The sequence below is a fragment of the Marmota marmota genome, unplaced genomic scaffold, assembly GCF_001458135.2.
Source record: "Marmota marmota marmota unplaced genomic scaffold, marMar, whole genome shotgun sequence".
In the NCBI taxonomy this organism is placed as follows: Eukaryota; Metazoa; Chordata; class Mammalia; order Rodentia; family Sciuridae; genus Marmota; species Marmota marmota.
Genome location: NW_025999990.1, coordinates 42,328,176 through 42,354,169, shown reverse-complemented (window position 1 = coordinate 42,354,169; position 25,994 = coordinate 42,328,176). Strand labels below are relative to the sequence as shown.

The 25,994-nt window shown below is 32.9% G+C and overlaps 1 protein-coding gene across 1 annotated transcript in view; it reads left to right on the top strand.

The window, feature by feature from the left end:
- The window catches only part of Mib1 (MIB E3 ubiquitin protein ligase 1), a 132,507-nt gene extending 111,010 nt beyond the window's left edge, over positions 1-21,497 (top strand). Inside the window, exons 16-21 of the mRNA XM_015482491.2 lie at positions 3,417-3,598; positions 5,715-5,907; positions 7,765-7,843; positions 9,767-9,880; positions 11,526-11,626; positions 15,551-21,497. Coding sequence (XP_015337977.1) covers positions 3,417-3,598; positions 5,715-5,907; positions 7,765-7,843; positions 9,767-9,880; positions 11,526-11,626; positions 15,551-15,691 — 810 coding nt within the window. The 3' untranslated portion in view covers positions 15,692-21,497. The remainder of the gene's footprint in view (positions 1-3,416; positions 3,599-5,714; positions 5,908-7,764; positions 7,844-9,766; positions 9,881-11,525; positions 11,627-15,550) is intronic.
- Positions 21,498-25,994: the final 4,497 nt, after the last annotated feature.

Sequence of the window (25,994 nt, the reverse complement as noted above, 5' to 3'; positions counted from 1 at the left end):
CCCTCCCTCCCTCCCTCCCTCCCTTCCTTCTCTCTGTCATAGCAATTGACACAATACTTTTGTAAATTTTTTGTATAGAAATGATAGCTTAGTCAGTAATGTTCAGAAATACTTGTTAAGGACTGGGGATTTAGCTCAGTGGTGGAACACTTGTCTCCCATGTGTGAGGCCCTGGGTTCAATCCCCAGTACCACCAAAGGAAAATATAAAAAAACTTTTCAAGAATTATGCATATAATTAGCATATTCAGAAGTTGTCAGCCATTGAAGAGTGCAGTTATAAAAAGTGTAGCTAAACCACGGGTGGAAATGCATCAGTTGAGTATATAATTACTTCTGATGAATCCATAACTATTTTCTTCTCAAACAGAGGGCAACCAAGGTGAATGTTTAATTTTTTCCACCTTTTCACAAACTTAGGTTATTCCATTCTTCTTAGCTCTAAGAAGTAAGACTCCATTTAATCCACGGTTTTCTCAAGATCTTTATCTGGATCTAAATGGTTTGGATTCAAGGTCAAGGGGCCACATCTATTAATGGCCTTCTTGTCAAGTTGAGTCTTGGGATAGTGCAAGAAACAAGGAGTGTGTGTGTGTGTGTGTGTGTGTGTGTGTGTCTTGTCTTTTCCTTCTTTTAATAGGGTTGTTTTTTGGTTTTTTTTGAGATGGTGTCTCAGTAGTTGCCCAGGTTGAATTTGTGATCATCTGTCTGTCTCAGCTTCCTGAGAAGCAGGGATTACAGGCAGGCTTAATACTGAGCCTGGCTTTAAACAGTCTTTATGGCAGAGCACAGGTTCTTAATTTGGGTGAAATCTAGTTTTATCCCCTTCTTTTATTTGTGCTTTTATGTCCTTTCTGAGAAATCTTTGCTGAACCCAAGATCACTAAGGTTTTCTCTTGTTTCATAGAACTTTATAAAGTTTTAGCTGTTATATAGTTCAGTCTATGGTTCATTTGAGTTAATTTTTTTTTTAAAGACAGAGAGAGAAAATTTTTTAATATTTATTTTTTATTTTTCAGTGGACACAACATCTTTATTTTATTTTTATGTGGTGCTGAGGATCGAATCCAGTGCCCCGCGCATGCCAGGCGAGCGCCCTATTGCTTGAGCCACATGTTATTTTTTTTTTTTAAATACTTTTTTAAGATGTTGATGGACCTTTATTTTATTCACTTACTTATATGGGTGCTAAGAATCGAACCCAGTGCCTCACACTTGCTGGACAAGTGCCCTACCACTGAGCTACAACTCCAGCCCTTGAGTTAATTTTTACATATAGTATGACATATGGGTCAGAGTTCGTTTTCTTTTTTTTTTGATATATAGAAAATTTTAATGATAAATAACAAGCTTGATGGAGTGAACATGTACAATTCTGCACCTATTACAGAATAATCATTCTTTTTTTTTAATGTTTATTTTTTAGTTTTAGGTGGATACAATATCTTTATCTTATTTTTATGTGGTGCTGAGGATCGAACCCAGTGCCCCACGCATGCCAGGCGAGCATACTACCACTTGAGCCACATCCCGAGCCCCAGAATAATCATTCTTAAGCACTTATGAATCGTTTATAAAAGTTGGACTGTGTTTTAGGCACTAAATCAAGAATCTGTAAATACCAAATAATTTCTTTTAATGAGGTCAGTTTCTTTTACCACCATGCAGTTAAGTCAAAGAAAAATAGTAAAAATATGATTTTAAATATCTTCACATTTGAGATTTTAAAAGCATTTCATAGTCTTTTGTTCAGAACAGTGTTAATTAAAGTGCAAATTAAGAGTCTCAAAGTTGACTCAAGTATTCATACCTTATGTTAACAGAGAATCAGCAAGTGGTTATCAGCTGAAGTAAGATAGAAGTCGGGCTGGAGTTATGGCTCAGTGGTAGAGCGCTTGCCTACCATGTGTGAGGCACTGGGTTCAAACCTCAGCACCACATAAAAATAAACAAACAAAATAAAGGCATTGTGTCCATGTGCAACAACAAAAAAATAGAAGTAGCATTTTATTATTTATCAAGGTAGAAGACATTTTGTCTCATATTTAAATGTAGACACTTAGGACTTATTTCTTCACTTCTTTCCATTTCAGTTTATTTACTAGTAATGTTATTTACAAGGACATATCCACTATCCTATAATATCATCTCATTCACAATAAAATTTCTTTTGGTTTTGGGAAAAAAAGAAAAAAGTATTTAATACTAATTTTAAACATTTGCTTTTAGTGTTTTTTATTGGTATTTATTAATTATAAGTAACATTAGCTTTCATTTTCTGGGTCTTCTTTTTTTTTTTCCACTGCACACAATTGTAGCACAACTTTTCATTTCTCTGGTTGTACATGACATAGCTGTCACCCATTATGTGCAGTCATACATGTACCTAGAGTAACGACTCCATCTCATTTCCACCATCTTTCCTGCCCCCATGCTCCCTCTCCACCTCTCCCTCCCCTTTGCCCAGAGTTCATTTTCTTGCTTGTGGAAATTCAGTTCCTGTGCCATTTGTTGAAGACTGTTTATTCCTACTGAACTGTCTGTGTACGTTTATCCAAAGTCAATTAACGACACATTTGAAGGTCTCTTTGGATTTTGTTCTTTTCATCTGTTTTTAGCTAGGTGATGCCAGCTCAACTGTCTTGATTATTGTAGCTTTATAATGTAGAAATAAAATAGTGTAAGTTGTCCAGTTTTCTTCTTCTCCCTCAAAATGTAGCTATTCTAAGTCCTTTAGATTTTCACATAAGCATTTGAATAGTTTTTTAAAATATAAAGCATTCTGAGACCAAAATGTTTCAGAATTGCTGTCTTATTGTATGGCTGTGGGTGTATTTTCTAACTCCTTTGTGCCTCCCCTTTTTCTCATTTTAAAATGGAGAGAGGGAAGTATCTGCCTACAGAATCTGCTATAAAGATCATGGAAAGTATTTGATGTAGTATAGTACTGAGTACATTATAGATGCTCAGTAAATTTATAGTTAGTTTCTTTTCTCCGTGGTCTTTCTCTTCATTATTTCAAGTTGGTTTCTAGCATCTCCAGAGCCAAATTGAAGAGAAAAGAGAACTATTTCTTCAGTATCTCAACCAGAAGTCTTGTTGTTGAGTTTTATTGGCCTTAATTGACCTGATTGGGATTGTGTATCTGTCCCTGAACTACTTACATAGGTGGGGCTATGATTGGACTGAGCCACTTTTTCCACTGTTACAACTGGAGGATAAGTCAATTTTCAAATTATATGCCTATGAAAATTGAGGGATGTAGGGGAAAGAGGACTGAATGATAGAAAGGAAACTCATAGATATTCACCACTTGTGCTCCTGTGCAAGCACACACATATGTATATAATATACTATAGTAATAATTGATAGCAGACTCCTAATGAAAAAATCATGGTTCTTTTCATTTGATTTCAGTTAATAATGGGACTTGGTACCCAGGGGGCAGAGAAGAAGAGTGCAGCATCTATTGCCTGTTTCTTGGCAGCCAATGGCGCTGACCTTAGCATTCGAAATAAGAAGGGTCAATCTCCACTTGATCTCTGTCCTGATCCAAGTCTCTGCAAAGCGTTGGCAAAGTGTCATAAAGAAAAAGTCAGGTGTGTATTATTTATTATCATAAACTTTAATATTCCATAAAGTATCATGTGGTTATATAATAGAGGAATTGAAAGTATCTTTATCTGTACAATTCCTGTATCCTTTTGTTGTTCCTTTCTTTTCTGAAAAGTATCTGTTATTTCATGTTGTTTTCCATGTTGTTAAGTGTACTGCTTTATGCACAGTATGTTCAAGATACTTTTCTAAAACTACTGATTTTCTAGGAATGTATGTGTTAGAAGAATTTATCTGTAAGAAAAGGTGTTCAAAGCCAGCCTCAGCAAAAAGGAGGCACTTAGCAACTTAGTGAGACCCTGTCTTTAAATAAAATACAAAATAAGGCTGGGGGTGTGACTCAGTGGTGGAGTGCCCGAGTTCAGTCTCCGGTACCAAAAAAATGAAAGAAAGAAAGAAAGAAAGAAAACATGTTACTAGTAAATTTTCTGTGACATTAGATATATTTAAAATTTTAATATTTTTCTAAGAGGGACAATTTATATTTTATGAACAAAATACATCTCATACTAAACTTGGTAACAATTCTAGCATCCTGAATAGAGCCTGACAGGCACTCAGTGAAGTATCAATGAAGGATTGAAACGGTGAACAAATAAGGGAAACCAATTCCTTGTGGAGTTTTCTGTAAAGATGATTATTTCACATTTGCCTTTTTTTCTGAAAGTAAAATATGTCAGTGATATTTTTATGATTTAAATATTTTTCTTATGAGATATTGTAGATATACAAAACACATCTCTACTGTTTTATCCTAATATTGCTGTGCAATATTATCACCCTTTATGTCCGTTTCTTGTTGCTAAGCATTTCAGTGGATATCCCTTGACCTTTGTGTTCTCTTAACTTCTCATAATTTATGTGTAGTGATGAAATGGCATCTCTTTGGAACCCATGCACAGAGCTGTGTTATTGGCGAATGTGATATAATGAGGTATATGTATTTAAGTGTATACTTAAGGAATATTAAATTCTATTACAGAAAGATGCATCTATAGATAGATACAAGGTACTATAATAATAGTGTTTACATAAACCTAGAAACACTGTAATAACTTTTTAATCAGTGGAGCCAAGGATAGAACCTGTGTGTTTTCATGAGTTTCTGAAGCTTATGGTAGAAACAGTACCTTTTCTGTAGGTGTAATTAGTCACACATATGTATTTCTGTGTTTTATATCTATATTTTTATAGATATATTTTGTCTTTCTGTAACATAATTTTATACTCCTTAAGGATAAACTTAATGAAATGTCCAAAAAGAAGCTGGAGTGTCATATTTTTTGAAGTGTTCTATAAGTTGTGGACTCTGGTAATGCCTCATCTTGTCTTTAGTTAGTATAACTAACATGGTTGCTAGTTAGAATTTTTGTTTTATTCCTAGTCCTCCTTCTGCTTTTATATGTGTGTATGTGTGTATACACACAACAGATTCTGAGTATTGTTTATGTTAAAATGTTTTTTATTTCTTTGTTAGAAGATTCATCCTTTTCTATTGAGTGAGGAGGATTCATGTAGTTCGAAGTTTGAAATAATAGTAGAAGCAGATAGAGATGTATATAGATAGATAGATAGATAGCAAAATACGATATACAGGATTTCATATAAAGATATTTATATGAACACTTGATTTTTTTTAACATAAACAATTGTTTTTGCATATACTAATAGTGCTGTGGATTTTTTTTTTTTCCGAGAGAGAGAGAGAGAGAGAGGGAGAGAGAGAGAGAGAGAATTTTTTAATATTTATTTTTAGTTTTCGGTGGACACAACATCTTTATTTTATTTTTTTTATATGGTGTGGAGGATCGAACCCAGCGCCCCGCGCATGCCAGGAGAGTGCATTACCGCTTGAGCCACATCCCCAGCCCTGCTGTGGATGTTTTAAAGACAATTAATGAATTTGTTACTGAAATTTAAAAAAAAATTAGTTATAGATGGACACCATACCTTCATTTTGTTTGTTTATTTTTATGTGGTGCTGAGCATCCAACCTAGTGCCTCACATGTAGTAGGCAAGCACTCTACTATTGAGCTACAACCCCACCCTGTTACTGAAATATTTTGATGGGCTTAATTTGGAATATTTTCCTTTATTAGTGGTCAGGTGGGTTCTCGGAGTCCTTCTATGATCAGTAATGATTCAGAAACCTTAGAAGAATGTATGGTGTGCTCAGATATGAAGAGAGATACTCTTTTTGGCCCTTGTGGACATATTGCAACCTGTTCTTTATGTTCTCCACGAGTCAAAAAATGCCTCATCTGTAAAGAACAAGTTCAGTCCAGGACAAAGGTAATTTTTTTATGTAGTATTTTATCATTTTATGAAGTTCTATAAATAATGATAGAAGAGAGTATCTAATATGATTTGTTTAATTTTGTTCTTCCAAATAACGTTTTAAAATATAAGAATGTATAATTTATACATTTATTAGGAATAAGAATTTCTGAATTTATTGCTGGTTTACAGTTTTATCTTAGTTTGCCAACATAATTTATTATTTGAATGTAACTTTTACTCTCAGAAAAAATTTTTAGCTCAATGTTTTTCCTTTTTTATACCTAAAGTTTTACAGTTAAAAAAATATTATCTACTGTTTTTCTTCCAAAGCCCTCTGTAACCTAAAGATTTATGTAAACCTACTTTATATTGTATACTGTGAAATTTTCAAACCTGTAGAAAAGTACGAGAACTAAAATGCCCACCCAGCAGTTTTGCTGGGTTGATTTTAGAGTGTTTGACTATAAAGAAATAGTGACCCCAAGTGGTTAAAAGGCAGTGAACATATTCATGAAAGTAAAACAAATAATAAAACTGGTATTTTGTTGGATTTGGAAGCATGGATTTTATAGCAATTAGAGAGTTACAAACACATGAAAAATTAATACAGACCATTTCTGTTGAAATTGCAAAAATAAGTTTCCAAAAAATGCTAACAAGAAAAGTATGAAATAGTCATTTTCTAAACACTGCTGGAGGCTGGGAGGCCATTCTGACATATCACATGCTTTCACTTAATAATTCCACTCCTGGGAGGAAAATTATGCTTTCAGAGATTTTTTTTTAATGGGAGAATGAGTAAATATATGGTTGTTGAATCAATTTACTATATTATCTTAAACTCTTTAAAAACAGTGTTAGATGATTCAGTGTTGGGGCTAGATTTAGAATCCAGCAATAATAGGGTCCTAACTAACCATGTTTTACTGAATTCTGTTATTACTTCAACTGTGTAAATTCTGTGTACATATTGAGGCGTAAGTTGGGGAGGGGGCGTGTGCAAGAGTACACTTGCACATGGGTATGCGAGAATGCATGTGAGCATATGCTTGGAATTTTGGGAAGTTATAGGTGGGTGGTAGTTATCATTTTTGGAGAGTAGTTTTAAATGACACAAGAAAGAGCTAAATATGACCTTGTGTTAGAAAAAAAAAGAATGGGTAGTAGACCAATGTGAAGCCAAGGGCACTAGAGATTGGGTGAGGGGAAAAAGGAAACCAGAGCCAAGGTCGTTAATAGTCACACATCAAAATTGAATTAATCTAGTAGATATGAAGAGAGGAACTAACATTGAGAGAAATTATAGAAAGATTGGAAGACTTGTAGTTTAGGGAGAAAGAATAATCCAAAGCTTTGGGCCCCAGGCAGTATGGGAATTGACCAACTTCCCAAATAGTGTGCTTTTAGAGTTCCTTATATGTACGTAACAGAAAAATCCCTCTTGAACTTTAACAATCTGATTCATCTGGCTAGATTTTTATTAATGTTATATATCTATCTTCTCTTATTTATTTTTATACTCTGATTTGTTCATTATCCTATCAGTTAGTTCCCTTTCAAATGTAGTTTCTGGAAAAAAAAATTGAAGTCCAGCCCTTTCTTCTTGACTTCAGAGGAAATGAAGTTTTTCTACATGATTTTTTAAGTTGGGAAGGGAGACTAATGCAGAAATAGCACCTGTTAAGGTAGAGTGCATAAATATGTGAAAATGAGCAACTAGGAAAGTAGAAGATAGAGGGGATGTGTGTGTATTAAGGACAGAGAAATGTAATACACATTTATATCCTGTATTTGAATATAAAAGGAGTTGTTAGAGTTATTAGATTTATCTGTAGTTTTTTACTCTGTGCTTTTGCTTCTTCACTGTAGATTGAAGAATGTGTGGTATGCTCTGACAAGAAAGCAGCTGTTCTTTTTCAGCCTTGTGGACACATGTGTGCTTGTGAGAGTAAGTAGCCTGTATGAAACTTCCTCAGTTATAATTACAACAATATGAAGTGAAACAAAATTTATAGAATATATATAGAGATATATATATTCAATCTCTCTATATATTCTGTCAGACTGATAGAATATCAGACTGTCAGCTATTTTCCTCTGCTTGGAGTAGTAGATGAGGCTGAATATACTCTGTTGTATCAGTTTGGATTTTTTAAAATAAATTTAAATTTATTCTAAAATGTTATTTATGCATTTCAATTCATAGTACACATATAGAGCACAATTTTTCATGTCTCTGGTTGTATACAAGGTAGAGTCACACCATTCATGTCTTCATACATGTACTTAGGGTAATGATGTCCATCACATTCTACTGTATTTCCTACCCCCATGCCCCCTCCTTTCCCTCCCCTTTGCCCTATCTAAATTTCTTCTATTCCTCCTGTGCTCCCTGCTGCCCTCATTATGGATCAGCATCCACATATCAGAGAAAACATTTGGCGTTTGGGTTTTTGGAATTGGCTTAATTCATTTAGCATAATATTCTCCAGTTCCATCCATTTACCTGCAAATGCCATGATTTTATTCTCTTTTAATGCTGAATAATATTCCATTGTTTATATGTACCACAGTTTCTTTATCCAGTTCATCTAGTGAAGGGCATCTAGGTTGGTTCCACATTTTAGCTATTGTGAATTGTGCTGTTATAAACATTGATGTGGCTGTGTTCCCATAGTATGCTATTTTTAAGTCCTTTGAGTATAAACCAAGGAGTGGGATAGCTGGGTCAAATGGTGGTTCCAATCCCAGTTTTCCAAGGAATCTCCATAAATGGGATGAATTCAAACTTTCCATATTGGTTGCACCAATTTGCTTTCCATATTGGTTGCACCAGTTTGCAGTCCCACCAGCAATGTATGAGTATGCCTTTTCCCCCATATCCTCAACAAAACTTGTTGTTTATATTCTTAATAGCTGCCATTCTGACTGGAGTAAGATGAAATCGCAGAATAGTTTTGATTTGCATTTCTCTAATTGCTAGAGATGTTGAACATTTTTTCATAGATTTGTTGATTAATTGAATATCATCTTCTGAGAATTGTCTGTTCAGTTCCTTGGCCATTTACTAATTGGGTTATTTGTTTTTTCGGAGTTAAGTTTTTTGAGTTCTTTATATATCCTAGAGATTAGTGCTCTATCTGATGTGCGTATGGTAAAAATTTGCTACCAAAATGTTTGTTCACCTCACTGATTGTTTCTTTTGCTGAGAAGAAGCTTTTTAGTTTGAATTCATCCCATTTATTGATTCCTGATTTTATTTCTTCTGCTATAGGAGTCTTATTAAGGAAGTCGGGGCCTAATCTGACATGATGAAGATTTGGGCCTACTTTTTCTTCTGTTAGTCACAGGGTCTCCAGTTTAATGCTTAGGTCCTTGATCCACTTTGAGTTGAGTTTTGTGCATGGTGAGAGATAGGGACTTAATTTTATTTTGCTGCATATGGATTTCCAGTTTTCCCAGCACCATTTGTTGAAGAGACAATCTTCTCCAATAAATGTGTTTGGCGCCTTTGTCTAGTATGAGATAACTATATTTATGTGGGTTTGTCTCTGTGTCTTTACTATTGTCTTTACTATGTGTCTTTATTATTTGTCTCTATTCTTTACTATTGGTCTACAAGTCTACTTTGGTGCCAATACCAAGTCGTTTTGTTACTGTTGCTCTGTAGTATAATTTAAGGTCTGGTATTGTGATGCTGAGGATCGAACCCAGTGTCTTGTGCATGCTAGGCGAGCACTTTACCCCTGAACCACAATCCCAGCCCCTTATTAATGTTTTAAGTGTAAAATTTAATAGAAATAAGTAGCAAAAGGCAATATTTTAATTGATGCTTTTCCTTGTAAGACATGTTTGTGTTACCAATTTTCAGACTGTGCTAGCCTAATGAAAAAGTGTGTACAGTGTCGGGCAGTAGTTGAACGGAGAGTGCCTTTCATTATGTGCTGTGGAGGAAAAAGTTCAGAAGATGCCGCTGATGATATCTGTAAGTGAATTTTCTTAAAGCATTTTCTTATTTGCTTTCTTGTTGGGATTTGCTTGAATATCTCTCCCCATTTATTTATTTTTTAACAATTTAAAAAAAAATATTTTCTAGTTGTTGACGTACCTTTATTTTTCATTTGTTTATATGTGGTGCTGAGGATCGAACCTGCTAGGCAAGTGCTCTGCCACTGAGCCACAACCCCAGCCCCACTCTCCCCATTTTTAATGCATTGTTGCTTTATGAAAAATAAGCTAAGTGAGTTGGATCCACACAGCAGAACCAGTATAGTTTTCTGGTGCTTTCGTTATAATTTTGAGATTATAGATTATAGACCTTAAAATATATGTCTTTTGAGGATCCTCATGTGTGGTATAAAGAATATTGTATTCTTGCTTAAAGAATATCAGCAGTAGAGCGTTTGCCTGGCACATGAGAGATCCTGGGTTCCATCCTCAGCACCACATAAAAATAAATAAATAAAATAAAGGTATTGTGCCCAACTACAACGAAAAAACTAAATATTTAAAAAAAAATGAATATTTGCCCTCTATTTTTAAGATAAAATTTTGGGTAATGCTGGAGGACGGGAAATCCAGGGCTTTGTGCATGCTAACTACATGTTGTTCCATTGAGGTACACATGAACCCAATTTAGTGTATCTTGAGGGGGAACATCATATTACAAGTTATTTTTTCAGTTTGCAAAAATATAAACCTGGTTTCTTTATGTTGAAGGTCTCCAAGTTTATTTAAGTTGTTTGTATTTTATGGAATAGTAGGTATGCTAAACTGTAACATAGCAAACAAGTAGAAAGATGAAAAATAATTACTTTTTAAGTTTGATTTTGTCGTACTAGGATTGAACCCAGCCAGGGCCTTATGCATGTGGGGCAAGTACTCTACCACTGAACTACGTCCCCAATCATTACCTTCAGCCTTTTAAATAATACAGCTGTTTAAAATTATTTTTTGTCTTTTAGCCAGATGGTTTCTTTGTTATATAAATGTGTTTTTGAACAGATGAGAAAAAACATTATTGTACTCACTTCTGTCCAAAGCTTTTGTCTTTTTTCACAAATAGAGCAGAATAAAAATCCCAGGGATGACCAGGAGTAAAAGACCAAGAATACAGAGAATAGGAAACATGAAATTAAGGATTTCCCTTTATTTTTGCAGTCTACTGATAAAGGCCTTTCTTGAGTTCCTCATTTCATATCAGTAACAAGAAGCAAATTTGGACATAAAGAAAGGAGTTTTTTGTGTGTCTTCATAAAAATAATCTGAGAGACTTTAATTAGGACTGCCAAAACTGCTACCTGGTTTTTTGAGTTCTGTGGTATAGGAGCAGAGAAAATAAGCATGAAATATATTTGTGAACTTCCAAACAAAGCAGGAAGAGCCTTGGAAAACCTAGAAGTCAGTGGATTGTTGTCTAACAGTGTTAAATAAAATTAGAAATTAATGTGCAAGCCAGTATTTTTGAAGCTTAAAGAATGTAACTATTGTATCTATTGTCCAAGCATGAAAAATTTTTTAAAGATTCTTATATATAGTCTTGTTTTTAAATAAACAAAATAGTAATAATTTTAGAAATATCATTTTATGTTAAAACAGGAATAACTAAAAAGTTTTTATCTCTGTTATAGCAAGCGGGAATATTCCAGTGTTACAAAAGGACAAGGATAATACCAATGTCAATGCAGATGTGCAAAAATTGCAGCAACAGTTACAGGACATTAAGGAGCAGGTAATGATTTTGTTATGTTGAACAGTAGTTCTCAGATGCTATGTGATATTTTTTGGTAAAAGTAGTTGAATTTTATCTAGGTAGCATAGTTTAAAGTATTGTATTACTTGTAGCATTTGAATATTTGTAATGAATAGTGTCAGAGTAGGAGATTTAGCCAGGTATTTTTCCAAAGTAGAAAACATGTAAATGACTAATAAATATGGGAAAAAATGCTCAACCATATTACTAACTAGGAAAACCACAGTGAGGGACCTTTTCAAATCTGTTAGAGTGGGGAAAGTCCAATCTAACAAAGAATGTATAGTAGCCATAACTCTTACACTGCTGGTGGAATATGAATTAGTAAAAGCACTTTGGAAGATAGTTTGTCATTGCCTAACAAAACTGAACAGGGTATTGTTTAGGAAGAAAAACTTGGAAAAAATCATATATGAGGCATTTAAAGTTAAGGGTAGTGGTTTTCTTGACTGGAGGCACAAGGGAAGTTTCTAGAGCCAGTTATCAGTTTGTGAGATTTTATGATTTATATATATATTTGTGTATATGTGATACTTTGATAGAAAGGAAAGAGAGAGAGAGTGAGTATTTGCATAGTAAAGCAAACGCAAAATTCAGAATGGTGGTTATCAATAAATGGTGGATGGAAGGGATTGAGGAAGTTGTTGAAGGGGTTTCAAAAAGTGAGAATAGCATTCCATACTTTAAACTCAGTTTTGGTTATGTTGTTTTTAATATCTTATACATATCAACAAAGAAGTATATCTACTCAATATTTAACCAAATCAACAAGAGAAAGAAACTGGTGAAATTTGGAGGTATGAGGTATGAGGTACATAAAAAAGCAAGTCCTTTTTTTTTTTGGCCCGGCCTTAACTGTTCATTCAGTTTTTTTTGCTGCTGTGACTAAAAGGTCTGACCAGAAAAATTTTAGAGAAGAAAAGTTTATTTGAGGGCCCACAGTTTCAGAGGTCTTAGTCCATAGAAGGCTGACTCCATTCCTAGGGGCTTAAGGTGAGGCTGAACATCATGGCAGAAGAGTGTGGTGGGAGGGAAGCATCTCACATGGTGATTAGAAAGCAGAGACTCCACTCTCCAGAGACAAAATATATATCCCATAGCCACACTCCCAATGAACCACTCCCTCCTGCTACACCCCACCTGTCTCCAGGTACCACTCAGTTAATCCCATTAGGAATTAATTCACTGATTAGGTTAATTAATTCACTGAATTAATTCGCTGAAAAAGTTATAACCCAATCATTTCTCCTCTAAACCTTCTTGCATTGTCTTCACACATGAGCTTTTGGAGGACACCACATCTAAACCATAATACTTACCGTTTGACCCAACAGCTTATTCTGGTTCAAAGGTTTGAGCAGCAAAAATGTTCTTTCTGTGATTTAGCATTACATCAGTATAACCATGCAGTTATAACTCAGTGAGTTCACTTTCTGAATTTATAAGAAAGTAACGTAGTCATAGATAGTAACCCAAGATAATGAATCACCACTGGTAACTAGTTTAGAATTGACTATAATGTATTTATTAGGCATTTAAACACCCATATGAAAAGATGAAAACTTTGATTGCATTCATTTTCTTTTTTTAAATCCCATACTTAGCAATTGTTATATAGTAAGTATAGATAAATAGGATTTTAAAGGTTCTTAAGTAGATCGAAACATATCTGACTCATTCTGATACAAAATAAAACATTTTAAAGAATTCTGAAGCTTCTAACATCTCCGTTTTTTCTCATTTCACTTAAAGTTGATCTTTTTCTTCTATGAAAAGCATTTTATCTTAGTATGAATTTAAATTTTGTGGATTTTTTGTTTGTTTGTTTGTTTTATTTTGCAGTGCTAGGGATTGAGACTATGATCTAACATATGCTAGGCAAGTTCTCTACCACTGAGCTATATCCCTAGCCTTTTACATTGAATAATGAAACTTTTTTTTTCCTTTTACTAATTTATACATTTTATTGGAATAAAAGGTGAAAGATTTATGTTGTCTGAAGAGAAACCAGAGTATTATATGCACTGATGAGACTTAACTGAATTCTCTTATGGATCCTAAAAGAATAAATTCAGCTCTACTCTTTTTTTTAGTGGTGCTGGGGATGAAACCCAGTGCATTGCACATTGCTAAGTAAGCGCTCTTCCATTGAGCTATAGCCCCAGCCTTCAGTACTACTTACATCCAAAGTTTAGCACCCCAAAACAAGTTTATTCTTTCTTAAAAATCCATATGATCATATTTTATCACCTTAGTATTTAAGTAGTTTTAATCAAACTAATTTTCTGAGAAATGTTGGGATTTCATGGAGGAACACCTATTAAGGTTAATTAGGAAAACTAAAGAAAACATCTGAATAACTCTTCACTTAAATATCTCATCTTTCTATTACCACCTTGTCTCTTTAACAGACAAAAACTGATATCAGCTGTAATTAAGAAAGTATTGATATTAGCTAGGCATGGTGGCACATGCCTATAACTCCAGCAACTTGGAAAGCTGAGGCAGGAGGATCCCAAGTTTGAGGCTAGCTTCAGCAATTTAGTGAAATCCTCTCTCAGAATAAAAATATAAAAAAGGACTTGGGATGTCTGGTAACATAGCTCAGTATTCAGGTACTCCTGAGTTTAATCCCAGTACCAAAAAGAAAAAGGATATTAATATTAAAGCAATAGCACAGGCTACATAGATATATTTACTTTTAGAAATAAGAGGAGTTATTAATTATTTAGAATTCTAGAAAATTTAGTGAAAATGAAACTGTTTTAATGATGCGAAAAAGGTGGTTTGGCTTTTTCAAAATCCAAAAAGATGTGATTTTTCTCTAGCTTTGCTTTTTAGATGTAACAGTTTGCCTTGGAGGAGCGTGGTAAACAATTTAAACCACAAGTCTTTTTTTTTTTTTTTTTTTTAAACATTAATCTCTGGTATTGTCAAAGTTGGTAACTACATTGCCGTATAAGCTTCAAACCTATATGTCTTTTTTTTTAATAGTTATTTTTTTGTTGTAGTTGGGCACAATACCTTTATTTTAATGTGGTGCTGAGGATAGAACTCAGGGCCTCACATGTGGTAGGTGAGTGCTCTACCGCTGAGCCACAACCCTAGCCCCTTATGTCTTTTAATCTAGACATTTTTGCTTATGTATTTTTTTCTGTGTTATTAGGGAAAAGATATAATTCAGAATGAAGTGTAATATTAAGGTAAAATTTGTTATAAGATTAAATATGTTTTTGTGAATAAATATGACTTCCTAGAATATTTTCACAAAAGTATACCTAACAAACTAAATTCTTCAAGTATGAAATTTATTAATATGTAGCTAAGGGTAATTATTTTTAACTTAAGGAATCTGCATTGCTAGTAGAACAGTATAGCACATTTTAAGAGTAAGAGTTCTGGGGCTATGTAATCTGAATTTACATTCTGGCATACTGCTTGCCTTGAGGAAGGTTTGAACCCCATTAAGCTTTAGTTTCCTTGTTTTTTTTTTTTTTAAACACAGGAGTGATGATAGTACTGAGATTGTATGGTATCTAGCCTCATTCTGGCAAGTGTTCATCTCTACACTGCTCCCACCCTCCAATACACCTGATATGTGGTAGTGTTTTCGTGCAAGAGCAGCTGAGTAGGACTGTTTTCATCCATTTCCTTTGTATTTTGGTATTTGCATCTTTTGTTTTGTTTTATATTTAGTATTTACTTTATGTAGTACTTTGTATATTATCTCAATAGAACAACCAGTATTTAGATTTTATAGGGATAACATTTTAAATTTTTGAAAAGCAACAAAATTATTTGAAACAACAACAAAAAAATTAATGACATAATGGAGTTGTCACATAGTACATTTTAAAATACAAAATGTCTCAGCATTTATTACTTTATTATCTCACATTACAGACAATGTGCCCTGTGTGTTTGGATCGTCTGAAGAATATGATTTTCCTCTGTGGCCACGGAACATGCCAGCTCTGTGGAGACCGAATGAGTGAATGTCCAATTTGTCGCAAGGCTATTGAACGAAGGATTCTTTTGTACTGACTAAGAAACACAGAGTGTTTTGTTAGCTAAAGTATGTGGTCATGGGATCTTTGTAAGCTTTTAAGCTAGTTGGAAGTTCTAATGAATTAATTTTTAATATCATAGTTTCTTTACTAGAGTACAATTTGACTATCAATGTACTAGAAGAACAAAACTCTTCAGTTTTGATATCATGATTTTTGTTTATTTTTGTTTTCTTCTTCTTTTAAACTGGAAACATTAAATCCATGGTAATTCATAGGTAATTTCTTTTTAAGTTCTAAGGGGAAAATCCTTTAAGGATCTCCTTTTATTTTTCTTTTTATTGCATTTTCTCTTAAAATTTATAAATTTGTTAAACTCAAAAAATGTACTTCCATGTACATTTGTATCTTTCAGTTTATTATGATTTTATACAATGAAATGGCATGGGTACTCTGAGATGTAATGCATCAAGTGAAAACAGCAAGTTAAATTATTATGTCACATGTTAAATGATAAAATTATACTACAAATTCCACATGATTAAGGGACTATTGAAGAGAAGATTCTGTTTTTAAGATAATGAGAGGTTATCCAAATGTTTGTTTCTGAAATCTTAGTATCATTGGAAGCATAGATTAAGAGAATATTGACCCTGCGTTTACCTTGTTTTCTAAATTTAAAAGGAAAACTGAATCAGATTATAGTTTTAAACAATCATAGTGAAGAACTGAAGAGGGGGGCAATAAAAAAGTACCTATTAACTGACCATTAACAGTTGCATTTCTAATATAAATTTATGCAGTCAGCCATTTAAAAATATCTGTGAAAAGTGTACTTCAGTTTTCCCTGTGATTACTTATCTGGGCTTGATCTAAACAGTACAATGATGTAGCCCCATTTGGGCCTCTGAGGTTCTATTCAGCTTGAATTCCTTGTCCAAAGGCAGCAATTTTTTCCTCTCTGTATCTATTAATTCTGACAGTATTACTGATTTTACCTTCATCAAAGGCCTTACTTCCATTATTCTCTCTCAAATAGTAACTCCTTCTATAATGAAAACAGTTTCTTTATATCTACAGATGAAGATATTATTTAAACTGCCAACAATATCCAAGATACAGTAAATAACTTAATAACTGATACTTGTTTAGAAAGAGTACCCAGACATTTATAGAAATATGTCTGATTGCCTGTATAATATTGGAGGGGTGCACACTTGACTCTAGAGCTTCTAATTGTTTTCTCTCCTTTGAATGAGTGATCTTTTGTATCTAGGGTAAATATATACATAAATGTTTTGGGGTTCCTTGCTGCTAGATTATTAAAAAAAATCAGCTGTTTACAATAATACCTACTATGTACTGTGTATAAGCATACTTCTAAGTATAGTGGATTTTTTTTTTTTGTAGTTTTTTTTGCCCTTTAAATCTGGCTAGCTTTTCTTATTTCTGTTTTTCTTCTGTAACACCTGAATGTGAAAATATGAAGTGTCTAGCCCTCATAGCACTGTTACTGGCTGTTTAATTATTAGCTGGCTGCATGTGTAGTCTTAGCAATCCCATATCTGTGTTTAGCTGAGTAATCTTTATTATTTTGAATAGTAAAGTTTTTATAAATTTCAAATTTGAAACTTTATGTTGACTATTCAGTTATCTAGAAAGGGGCCACTGAGACTATTTTTAAAGTATATTTTGAGCTTCGTTTTTTAAAAAGATGGTGTTCACATAGGGAGACAGACTTATTGCAAATTTGAAAAAAGCAGAAGTAGGGATTTTTCTTTTCTTCCAATTCATAGACCACCCATATTTCCACTAGGTCAGCAGGTAAGAAGGGAGCACCTGGCTGACTCTTGTAATTTGGCCAAACTGAGAACTTGTGGAAAGGCTTAGTTGTTTTTCATTGAAGTCTCTTTTGTCTTCTGAAGCTGCAGTGCTAAAATTTATATCCCTAAAAGGCAATATCATCTTCCAAGCTAATTTAATTATTTCCATCATATGAGAAATTGTTTTCTATTATAGAAGTTATAAAGTGACTATAAACTTCAGTGCTAAATACTTGCAGACTTTATCTGTATCACTTTGAAGTTTGTTTAATAAATAGAAAATGTTTTTCTTCATGTTTTCAAGCACCTAAAAAATTAATGTTTTTTGAGTTTATGAGAGAGAATAAGATTAAGAATTTAATCATTTAAGTGACTTTTCTCCAACTCACTGAAACTGCTACCTCTTATATGTCTTTTAGCAGTACTTTGCCAATTAGATGTTTCCTTCTCATTATGTAAACCTTTTTTATCCTGTGTTTAAAAGAACTGTTTTCCTAGAATCATTTAAAAAAACATGCATTTATTTAAAAAATGTATTTATTGAGCTTCAGGGGCTAGATACACAATGTTGGAAAAAAAAAGGTGGGGGGGTCAGCCTCTTAGCACTCACAGAATTTATTGTGTGGCAGTTGTATATTTGAAGTCCTATCTGTAGAGGAAAGAAAGAAATCCAAAGGCACTGATAGCATTGCTTCCTAATGTTTTAGAAGACTTGTCAGTGAGTAATATTTGGATTCCCTTTCTATGCCCCCTCACCCTCCCACATTTTCTTCTTTATTCTTCTAAGACTGTCAGCTCTGTTACTCCAGACACACACAACTTACCAGATGGTGCTATCCTAATTGTATGTATTCACATCATTTAACATTTTTACTTATATTGTATACATATTTAATTTTGTCAGGAGCAAGATGTTCAAGAAAAGATAATTTTGTATTAGTGAAGGAACTTTATTAGACAAGTGTTTAGCTGGACGAATTATGCTTGAAATATTTTTAATTTTAAACATTGCGAATTAACCAGTTAGCTATTTGAAGCATAAAATTAATTGATAGATAATATTGCAAATAACTTTGTCATATTTTTTAATGGCTTTAGCCATTTAGAGCATGCTAGCATATTGAAATGTTTGTTGCTTAAGATTTTTGTCCAGTTCAAATTTCAAAGCTTGCTGGGTCATTTTTAATGCACTAGAAACATCCTGCCTAGTTATGTGTTGCTTAATTGCTGTTCTTTGTTTATTCTGAATTCTGGACCCTTTTTGGACTAGGAATTAATTAAACTTAAAAAAAATGAAGAGAACAGAAATGAGTCAGGGCATTGGGGTTGCAAAATGTGGGAAACAGAAAAGTTAATGTTTGAGTGTAGAAGAAAAAAAGAGGATCATGTAGATTTCATCAAAGCATTAGTGAAGAGAATATGCTTAGTTGAAGAACAAAACGGGTCTCTTAACCAATCATTTAGTTTAGTTTAATCGGCAATTATTTTGTAAATTATAGACTTTAACAGCTTGCTTTTTTTAATTCAAAAGGAAAAGCACTTATCCTCAGTGTCTAAAAGTGTTTTATAGTAATAATTTGTATAAAAATTGAATTTTGGAATAGATTTTTTTGCATTTTTTATTGTGGTAAAAAACATAAAATTTGCCATCTTAACTATTTCTAAGTGTACAGTTCAGTACTGTTAAATACATTCACATTGTTGTGAAACAAATCTCTAGAATTTTATCTTTGTAAAACTGAAATGTTTTACCCAGTAAACAACTCCTCTTTTCTTTCACTCCACTGTGGAATGGAATTTTGACCACCTATAAATTTATTTAGTAGTTAGTGATTTATTTAGTAGTTAGTGTTTGCACACTCTGAAGTCATGGTAAACGTCAAGTCTCTAAAATTCGGGGCAATAGCATTTCTCTCCCTCTGCCCTAATTATTATTAATAATAATTGGGTAGGTTTTAAATGCTTGTTTATTGAAAGAGTTTGTTGTTTCATTTTGAGTCAAAGGGGAGAAACATATGTTAAGTATCACAACTAGGTAAACTTGGAATTTGTAGCAAATTGGGGGGAGGTAATAGACTTTCACAAATTGTGTGTGCCTTGTTGAAAATGTCCATTGTCTTTAAATTTACCATCAAAGTTTCAGAATATGTTTTTCTCTCAAAAACGTAACCTAATTTTACTTGCTTGAATATTATGATAGGAATGCTTACTGATATTACTTGATAATATATATCCTTGGAACTTTAACACACACATATATATTAATGGCAGTATTAATGATTCCACTTGTACTTTAATGCATTAAATTTGAGGAAACTTTAATGTCTTGTGTATAGTGCTTTACTACAGTGAGGGGGGAAATTCTTTAGATTGAGCTTCAGTGTACTGATAAATGGTTAGTAGTGGGTTAAACTGTAGTATAAATGTAAACTAGATGGTGGAGCTGGTGCATTAAAATTGTTAAGTTGCATTTTCTACCTCCTTTTCTGTCAGAGTATTACTTTTTCCATCATTTTTTCTTATGTGTGGTAAAGAGGAAATGAGAACCTGAGATTAAAATTGAGATTTTTATTTTGTTGGGAACTTAAGTGGTAGGTACAGGAGAAGTGACTTGTCACATTAATTTGGTGCCTGAATCCATAACTATAAGATAATTGATGTGTACAAAATGTCTTAAGATAATATTGCTGAATATTTTAATTTTCCTGTATAGTCTCTTGATTTGTTTCATAAACATGACTTCTTTCCTCCAAAAAAAAAGATCTTATAATTTTTATAAAATAAATAAGTGTGCCATTTTGTTTGAGATATAATTTCAGGAAGCTATTGAAAGTTCTGACTCAGGGCTTTTTAACAGTTTAAGCAATTGTTAGTTTTTTGGAAACTCCATCTACATAATTCTTCAGTGCCTTGAAAGAATTATTAACTTGGCAACACTATTAAACTTTATAGAAGATGGTCTCTAGTACACGTGTGACATTATATACACGTTTAAAAGTCATACTACTTAATCTTGTGTCATAGCGATACTGCACATGTGCTGGGTTTGCATAATTCTTTAAAGGAAGTTTTCTAGATTTGCACTTGATATTTTTTTTTAATATACTGATAATTTATGGCCATGACACTGTTACCAGAAAAATGTTTCTATGTTGTCATTATGCAAAGTGATCTACAAGTAATTTCTGGGAAGAGGAGAGAGAGTGAGAGAGAAAGCTTACACAGTTTGCTGTTAAGTATTAATGGAGGATAAGTTTGGGAAACACAGATTGTGTTCCCCTCAAACGAAACAAAACAAAAAAAATAATACCATTTAAAAATATTTTTTTAAGGAAATTATGAATTGCATGTCATTCTTCATTATACTCTTAGAGACTAAATCCACAAAATTGTTTTTCTATGTTCAGTATGCTTGTGTCTTTCTAAATGCATTCTATTCAGTGATAGAAAACGGTTTTAGTAGTGTTTTGCTCTATATTCATTATTTAGCTTTCAATATTGGGTTAGGTTAAAAATCTTATTTGTGGATGTAGTTATGTATGGCAAAGGATTCTTGCTTACTATCTTTTGTTAAAAAATGCTAATAATAAGAGCTAAGCTTTTAAAAACAAATGCAGACATTTACCATGAATAAAACCTGTGGTGTAATATCATATAATGCTTTTCTCTGATTTTTTAAAACTATTCTTTATAGTAATATACATGAATTTTTATTTTTAAGGCATTTGAAAACAAATCTCAATACATCAAAAAAAAATCTATTATTGTTGGAAAGGAAATTACCATATCTTTGAGAGACAAGGACATTCATCTCTAACTCAATATAAGAAGTAAGCATCCACATCTAGAAGGCTCCCATTGCAATTGTTTACATTTCAGGTACCTCTATCTAAGGGCCAAAGAAGCTTTCATACTTTAACACCTCCACACTCTTTCAGGATAAAAGTGTGTTGTGAAAATAATCTGAATAGGATAAACTTCATAAAAAGTAAATCAGTCAGGAAGACTCACTTTTCTTTTTAAAAAACCATCTTATTCCTCTTCACAACTCAGATGTAGATTTCCTTTTCAAGGTAGACATTTTAGAGCAGTGATTTCTTTGACTTTTATAGTGTTTTGTGACTGTATAAGTCATTGAATGGTTTAGGGGGTTATTTTTGCAATTTAATATAAGCACTTATTTGTAGGTTGAGAGGTTGTCTACTTCTAGTTCAAAAGATGTCCATCTCAGATGTTTAAGAGAAAAACCATCTAAACAAAATATTTTGTTTATTTGAAAAAAACATCTGTATTTCACCTTTAAAATTGTGAATTTATTTTGGATAACCTCTAAGTGTATTTTTTGTTTATTCTGTTGCTGTATAATTAGATATTTCATGCTGATATGTCTTTTAAATTGAAACTGTATAATAGCTTTTTGAAATAAAGAAATTTTAGAAAATCTGCTTTATATTTATCATTGACAATTATTAATCCTTCACAGAGGTTAAAATTACTTGATAGTTGTATAGTACGGTATTTTCCAAACTTAACGTTTAAATAATGTATTGTGGAGCAAGAATAAGTAGGAATTTATAATAAGGAATAAATGGATTAAAATAGAATACCAAAATTGAACTCAGGTAAATTTCTGAAGAATGGTCATTTGGCTAACAGTTTCTCCCTTTATTTAAAAAAAAAAAACTAGTTGATAAAATTTATTTTTCTTTTATTAAAGACAAAAATTATAGGCATAATATAAAAATACAAGACTAGATCTGTAACAGAGATCATCAGTGGATGACATGCCAAGGGGACCATTAGGCAATGCTGCTTCTGCATGATGCTCTAGTCAGATGTAACGAATTGATACTTTAGATACCCCTTCATGCTAGGTTCTTCATTCATGGCTATGACAGCTTTCTCAAAGAGTTTCCAAAACAATATAAATTATTTTTATTTTTTATATATTTTAGAGTATGGCCCTCCTTTCCTTGCTCTCGTCTTTCTTTCCACAAAACACTAATTAATCATGAGTACAACATTGACAAACAGTTGTAACTAACCCTAATTTGATAAAGACAAACAACAAGTAAGAGTCTTTGCCTGTTTACAGACTCAATATGGACAAATTTGAAAGGTTCTAAGGAGGGCCTCACATACTGGAACAGAACTCACCATCAATCAACTGGATCTAATTGGCATCTACAGAATAATTCATCCAGTGACATCAAAATACACACAACTCTCAAGTTCACATAGAACCTTCACCACAAACTTTAGTGAATTTTAAAAGATTAGAAATCATAATATTCTCACAGACTACAATGGAATTAAATTAGAAATCAACAACAGAAGGAAAGGACAGCTGGAAAACCCCCAAGTACTTGGAGAAGTTTTACAATACTTGGGCCAAAGAAAAGAGAAATTTTAAAATACTTTGAGTTAAATGAATATACAAACTATCAAAATTTGTGGGAGGTGCCCGTAATGCCAGCTGTTTGGGAAGCTGAAGCAGGAGGACTGCAAGTTGGAGGCTAGCCACTGCAACTTAGTAAGATCCTGTCTTAAAAAATAAATAGGTCTGGGATGTAGCTCAGCGCAACAGCTCCCCTGGGTTCTATCCCCAGTATCACAAAAAAAAAAAACAAACAAACAAACAAACAAAAAAAAACCCTAAAAGCTAAATTGCAGGATGCAGCAAAAATTCAGCCCCTTGGAGACAAATTTGTAACATTAATTATTTTACATCTTTTCTAAAATAAACAATCTGAACTTCCACTTCAAAAAGAACAAACTTCAGTCCAAGTAGTCAGAAGAAAAGAAATAAAATCAGAGCAGAAATCAATAAAATTGAAAACAGGAAATACAGAAAATCAAGGAGCTGAAAGCTTGTTCTTTGAAAAAAATCAAAATTTTAAACTTCTAGCTAGCTTAACTAAGAAAAACAGGCATAAATTACTGAAATCAGAAGTGAAACATGCTCATTATACATTATATAATGATTATATAATTATATAGATTATATCATTTTTCTTTTATTAAGGACAAAAAAATTATAGGCATAATATAAAAATACAGGACTGGATCTGTAACAGAGATTCCATCCCTACATATTAGACAACTTAGATGAAATGGACCAATTTTTTGAAAGATGCATTACACACAAGGAGAAATAGACAATCTGAATATCAAAGAAATTGAATCCATAATAACTGTGTGTGTGTGTGAGAGAGAGAGAGAGAGAGAGAGAGAGAGACTGGAGATTTAACCAAAGAAGACTTTGTTAGGCAGGTTACGTAGGTGCTCTATCTACCATTGAGCTTTATGTCTAGCCCAATGATGAATCTTACAAAACAGAAAGCAGCAGGACCAGATGAGTTTATTGTTGAATTCTATGAAACATTGAAGGAAGAAATTATACCAATTATCTACAATCTGTCTTCCAGAAAATAGAAGCAGAAGGAATACTTCATGAGTTGTTCTATGAAGCCAGTATTTCCCTAAACCAGATAAAGACCTTACAAGAATGGAAAATTATAAGTCAATACCTCTCATGAGTGTAAATGTAAAACTTCTCAATGATATTGGCAAACTAAACCAGCAATGTATAAACAGGTATATATAAAACCCACAACCAAGAAATTCATTTCAGGCATGCCAGACTGGATCAACATTTGAAAGTTAATGTGTTTCATCACAATAAGAGGCTGAAGAATTAAAAAATATGACCATATTAATAGAATAAGAAAAAAACCTTTGACAAAATCCCCGTCGTCATAAATTCTCAGCAAACTAGGAATAGAGGGGAACCTCTTCAATTTGATAATTCACAAAAACCCTATATAGTTGACATCATACTTGCTTTTTCCCTAAGATTGGGAATAAGGTAAGAATGTCATCTTTCACCATTCTTATTCAGCATTGCACTAAAGTCCTAGCAATGTGATAAGAAAAGGAAATAAAAGGTATACATATTGGGAAGGAAGAAATAAAATTATCTTTTTCTACATGGATTTCTATGTAGAAAATCTTGAAGAATCAAAAAAAAAAAGGGGGGGGGGTCCTAAAACTAATAGTAAGTTTGCAAGATGCAAGGTTAATAAACAAAAGTCAACTGCTGTACTATATACCAGAAGTGAAAGATTTTGAAATTAAAGACAATAACATTTATGTTAGCACGAAAAAAATTCTAAAACCCTAGGGTATAAATCTAACAAGATGTAGAGGATCTAGAAGAGGAAAACTATAAAACTGATGGGAAAAAAAAAAGATTTTATGTTACTAGGTAGGAAGACTTAGTATTGTAAAATGTCAGTTTTTCCCCAACTTGGTCCATGAATTCTTGCAATCTTAATAAAATTCCCAGCAAGTTGTTTTGTAGAGATTGACAAACTGATACAAAAGTTTATATGGAAAGGGAAAGATCTCATAATAGCCAACACAATGCCAAAGAACAAAGTTGGAGGACTAACACTACCTGACTTAAGGACTTAAAATATAAAGCAGTCAAAACAGTTTGATATTGATTAAAGTATGGACAATTCAGTGGAATAAAATAGCCCAAAACCAGAGCCACACAAATAGAATAAACAGGTTTTTGATAAAGGAATGAAGGCATTGAAGTGAAGGAAGAATAGTCTTTGAGAAATGGTGCTAGAACAACTGGATATTCAAATGAAAAAAAACAACACAAAAACAAAACCAATACAGGCCTTATACTTTCCAAAACAAGTCAAAATGGATCATAGATTTAAAAGTGAAATTATAAGCTATAAAACTTCTTGAAGATAACAGAGAACATCTAGGAGAATTTGGGTCTGGTTATGTGTTTTTTAGATAAAATACTGAAAGCATGATCCAGGAAAGAAAAGACTAATAAGGTAGACTTCATTAAAACTAAAAGTTCTGCTTGTGAAAGACATTAAGAAAGTGAAAAGGTAAGCGACAGACTTGGAGAAGATGTTTGCAAAACATACTTGCTGAAGAACTTGTATCCAAAATAAACAAAGAAAACAACCCAATTTACAAATGAGCAAAAGATCTGGACTCTTTACTAGAAAAGATATGAATATGACAAACATGAAAAGATGCTCAGCATCATATGTAATTAGAGATTGCTATTTAAAACAACATTGAGGTGGTACCATTCATTAGAATGGCGAAAATTAAACAACAACAATAACAACAACAAAAACCCTGACAATACCACATGGTGAAAAGGAAGTAGAGCAACAGGAACTCTTAATTTGTTGTTAATGGAGTACAAAATGGTGCTGCCACTTTGGGAAATAAAAATTTGACAGTTTCTTATAAAAGTAATCATTATCATATGATCCAGGAATTATTTGCCCAAATAGGTTAAAAACTTATGTCCACACATAGAACCAGCACATGAATGTTTAAAGCAGTTTTATTTATAATTGCTAAAACCTGAAAGTAACATGATCCTCAATAGGTGAATGGGTTAAACCAGACTGTGGCAAATCTACATAATGGAACATGATTGGAAATAAAAAGAAGTGAGCTATCAGGTCA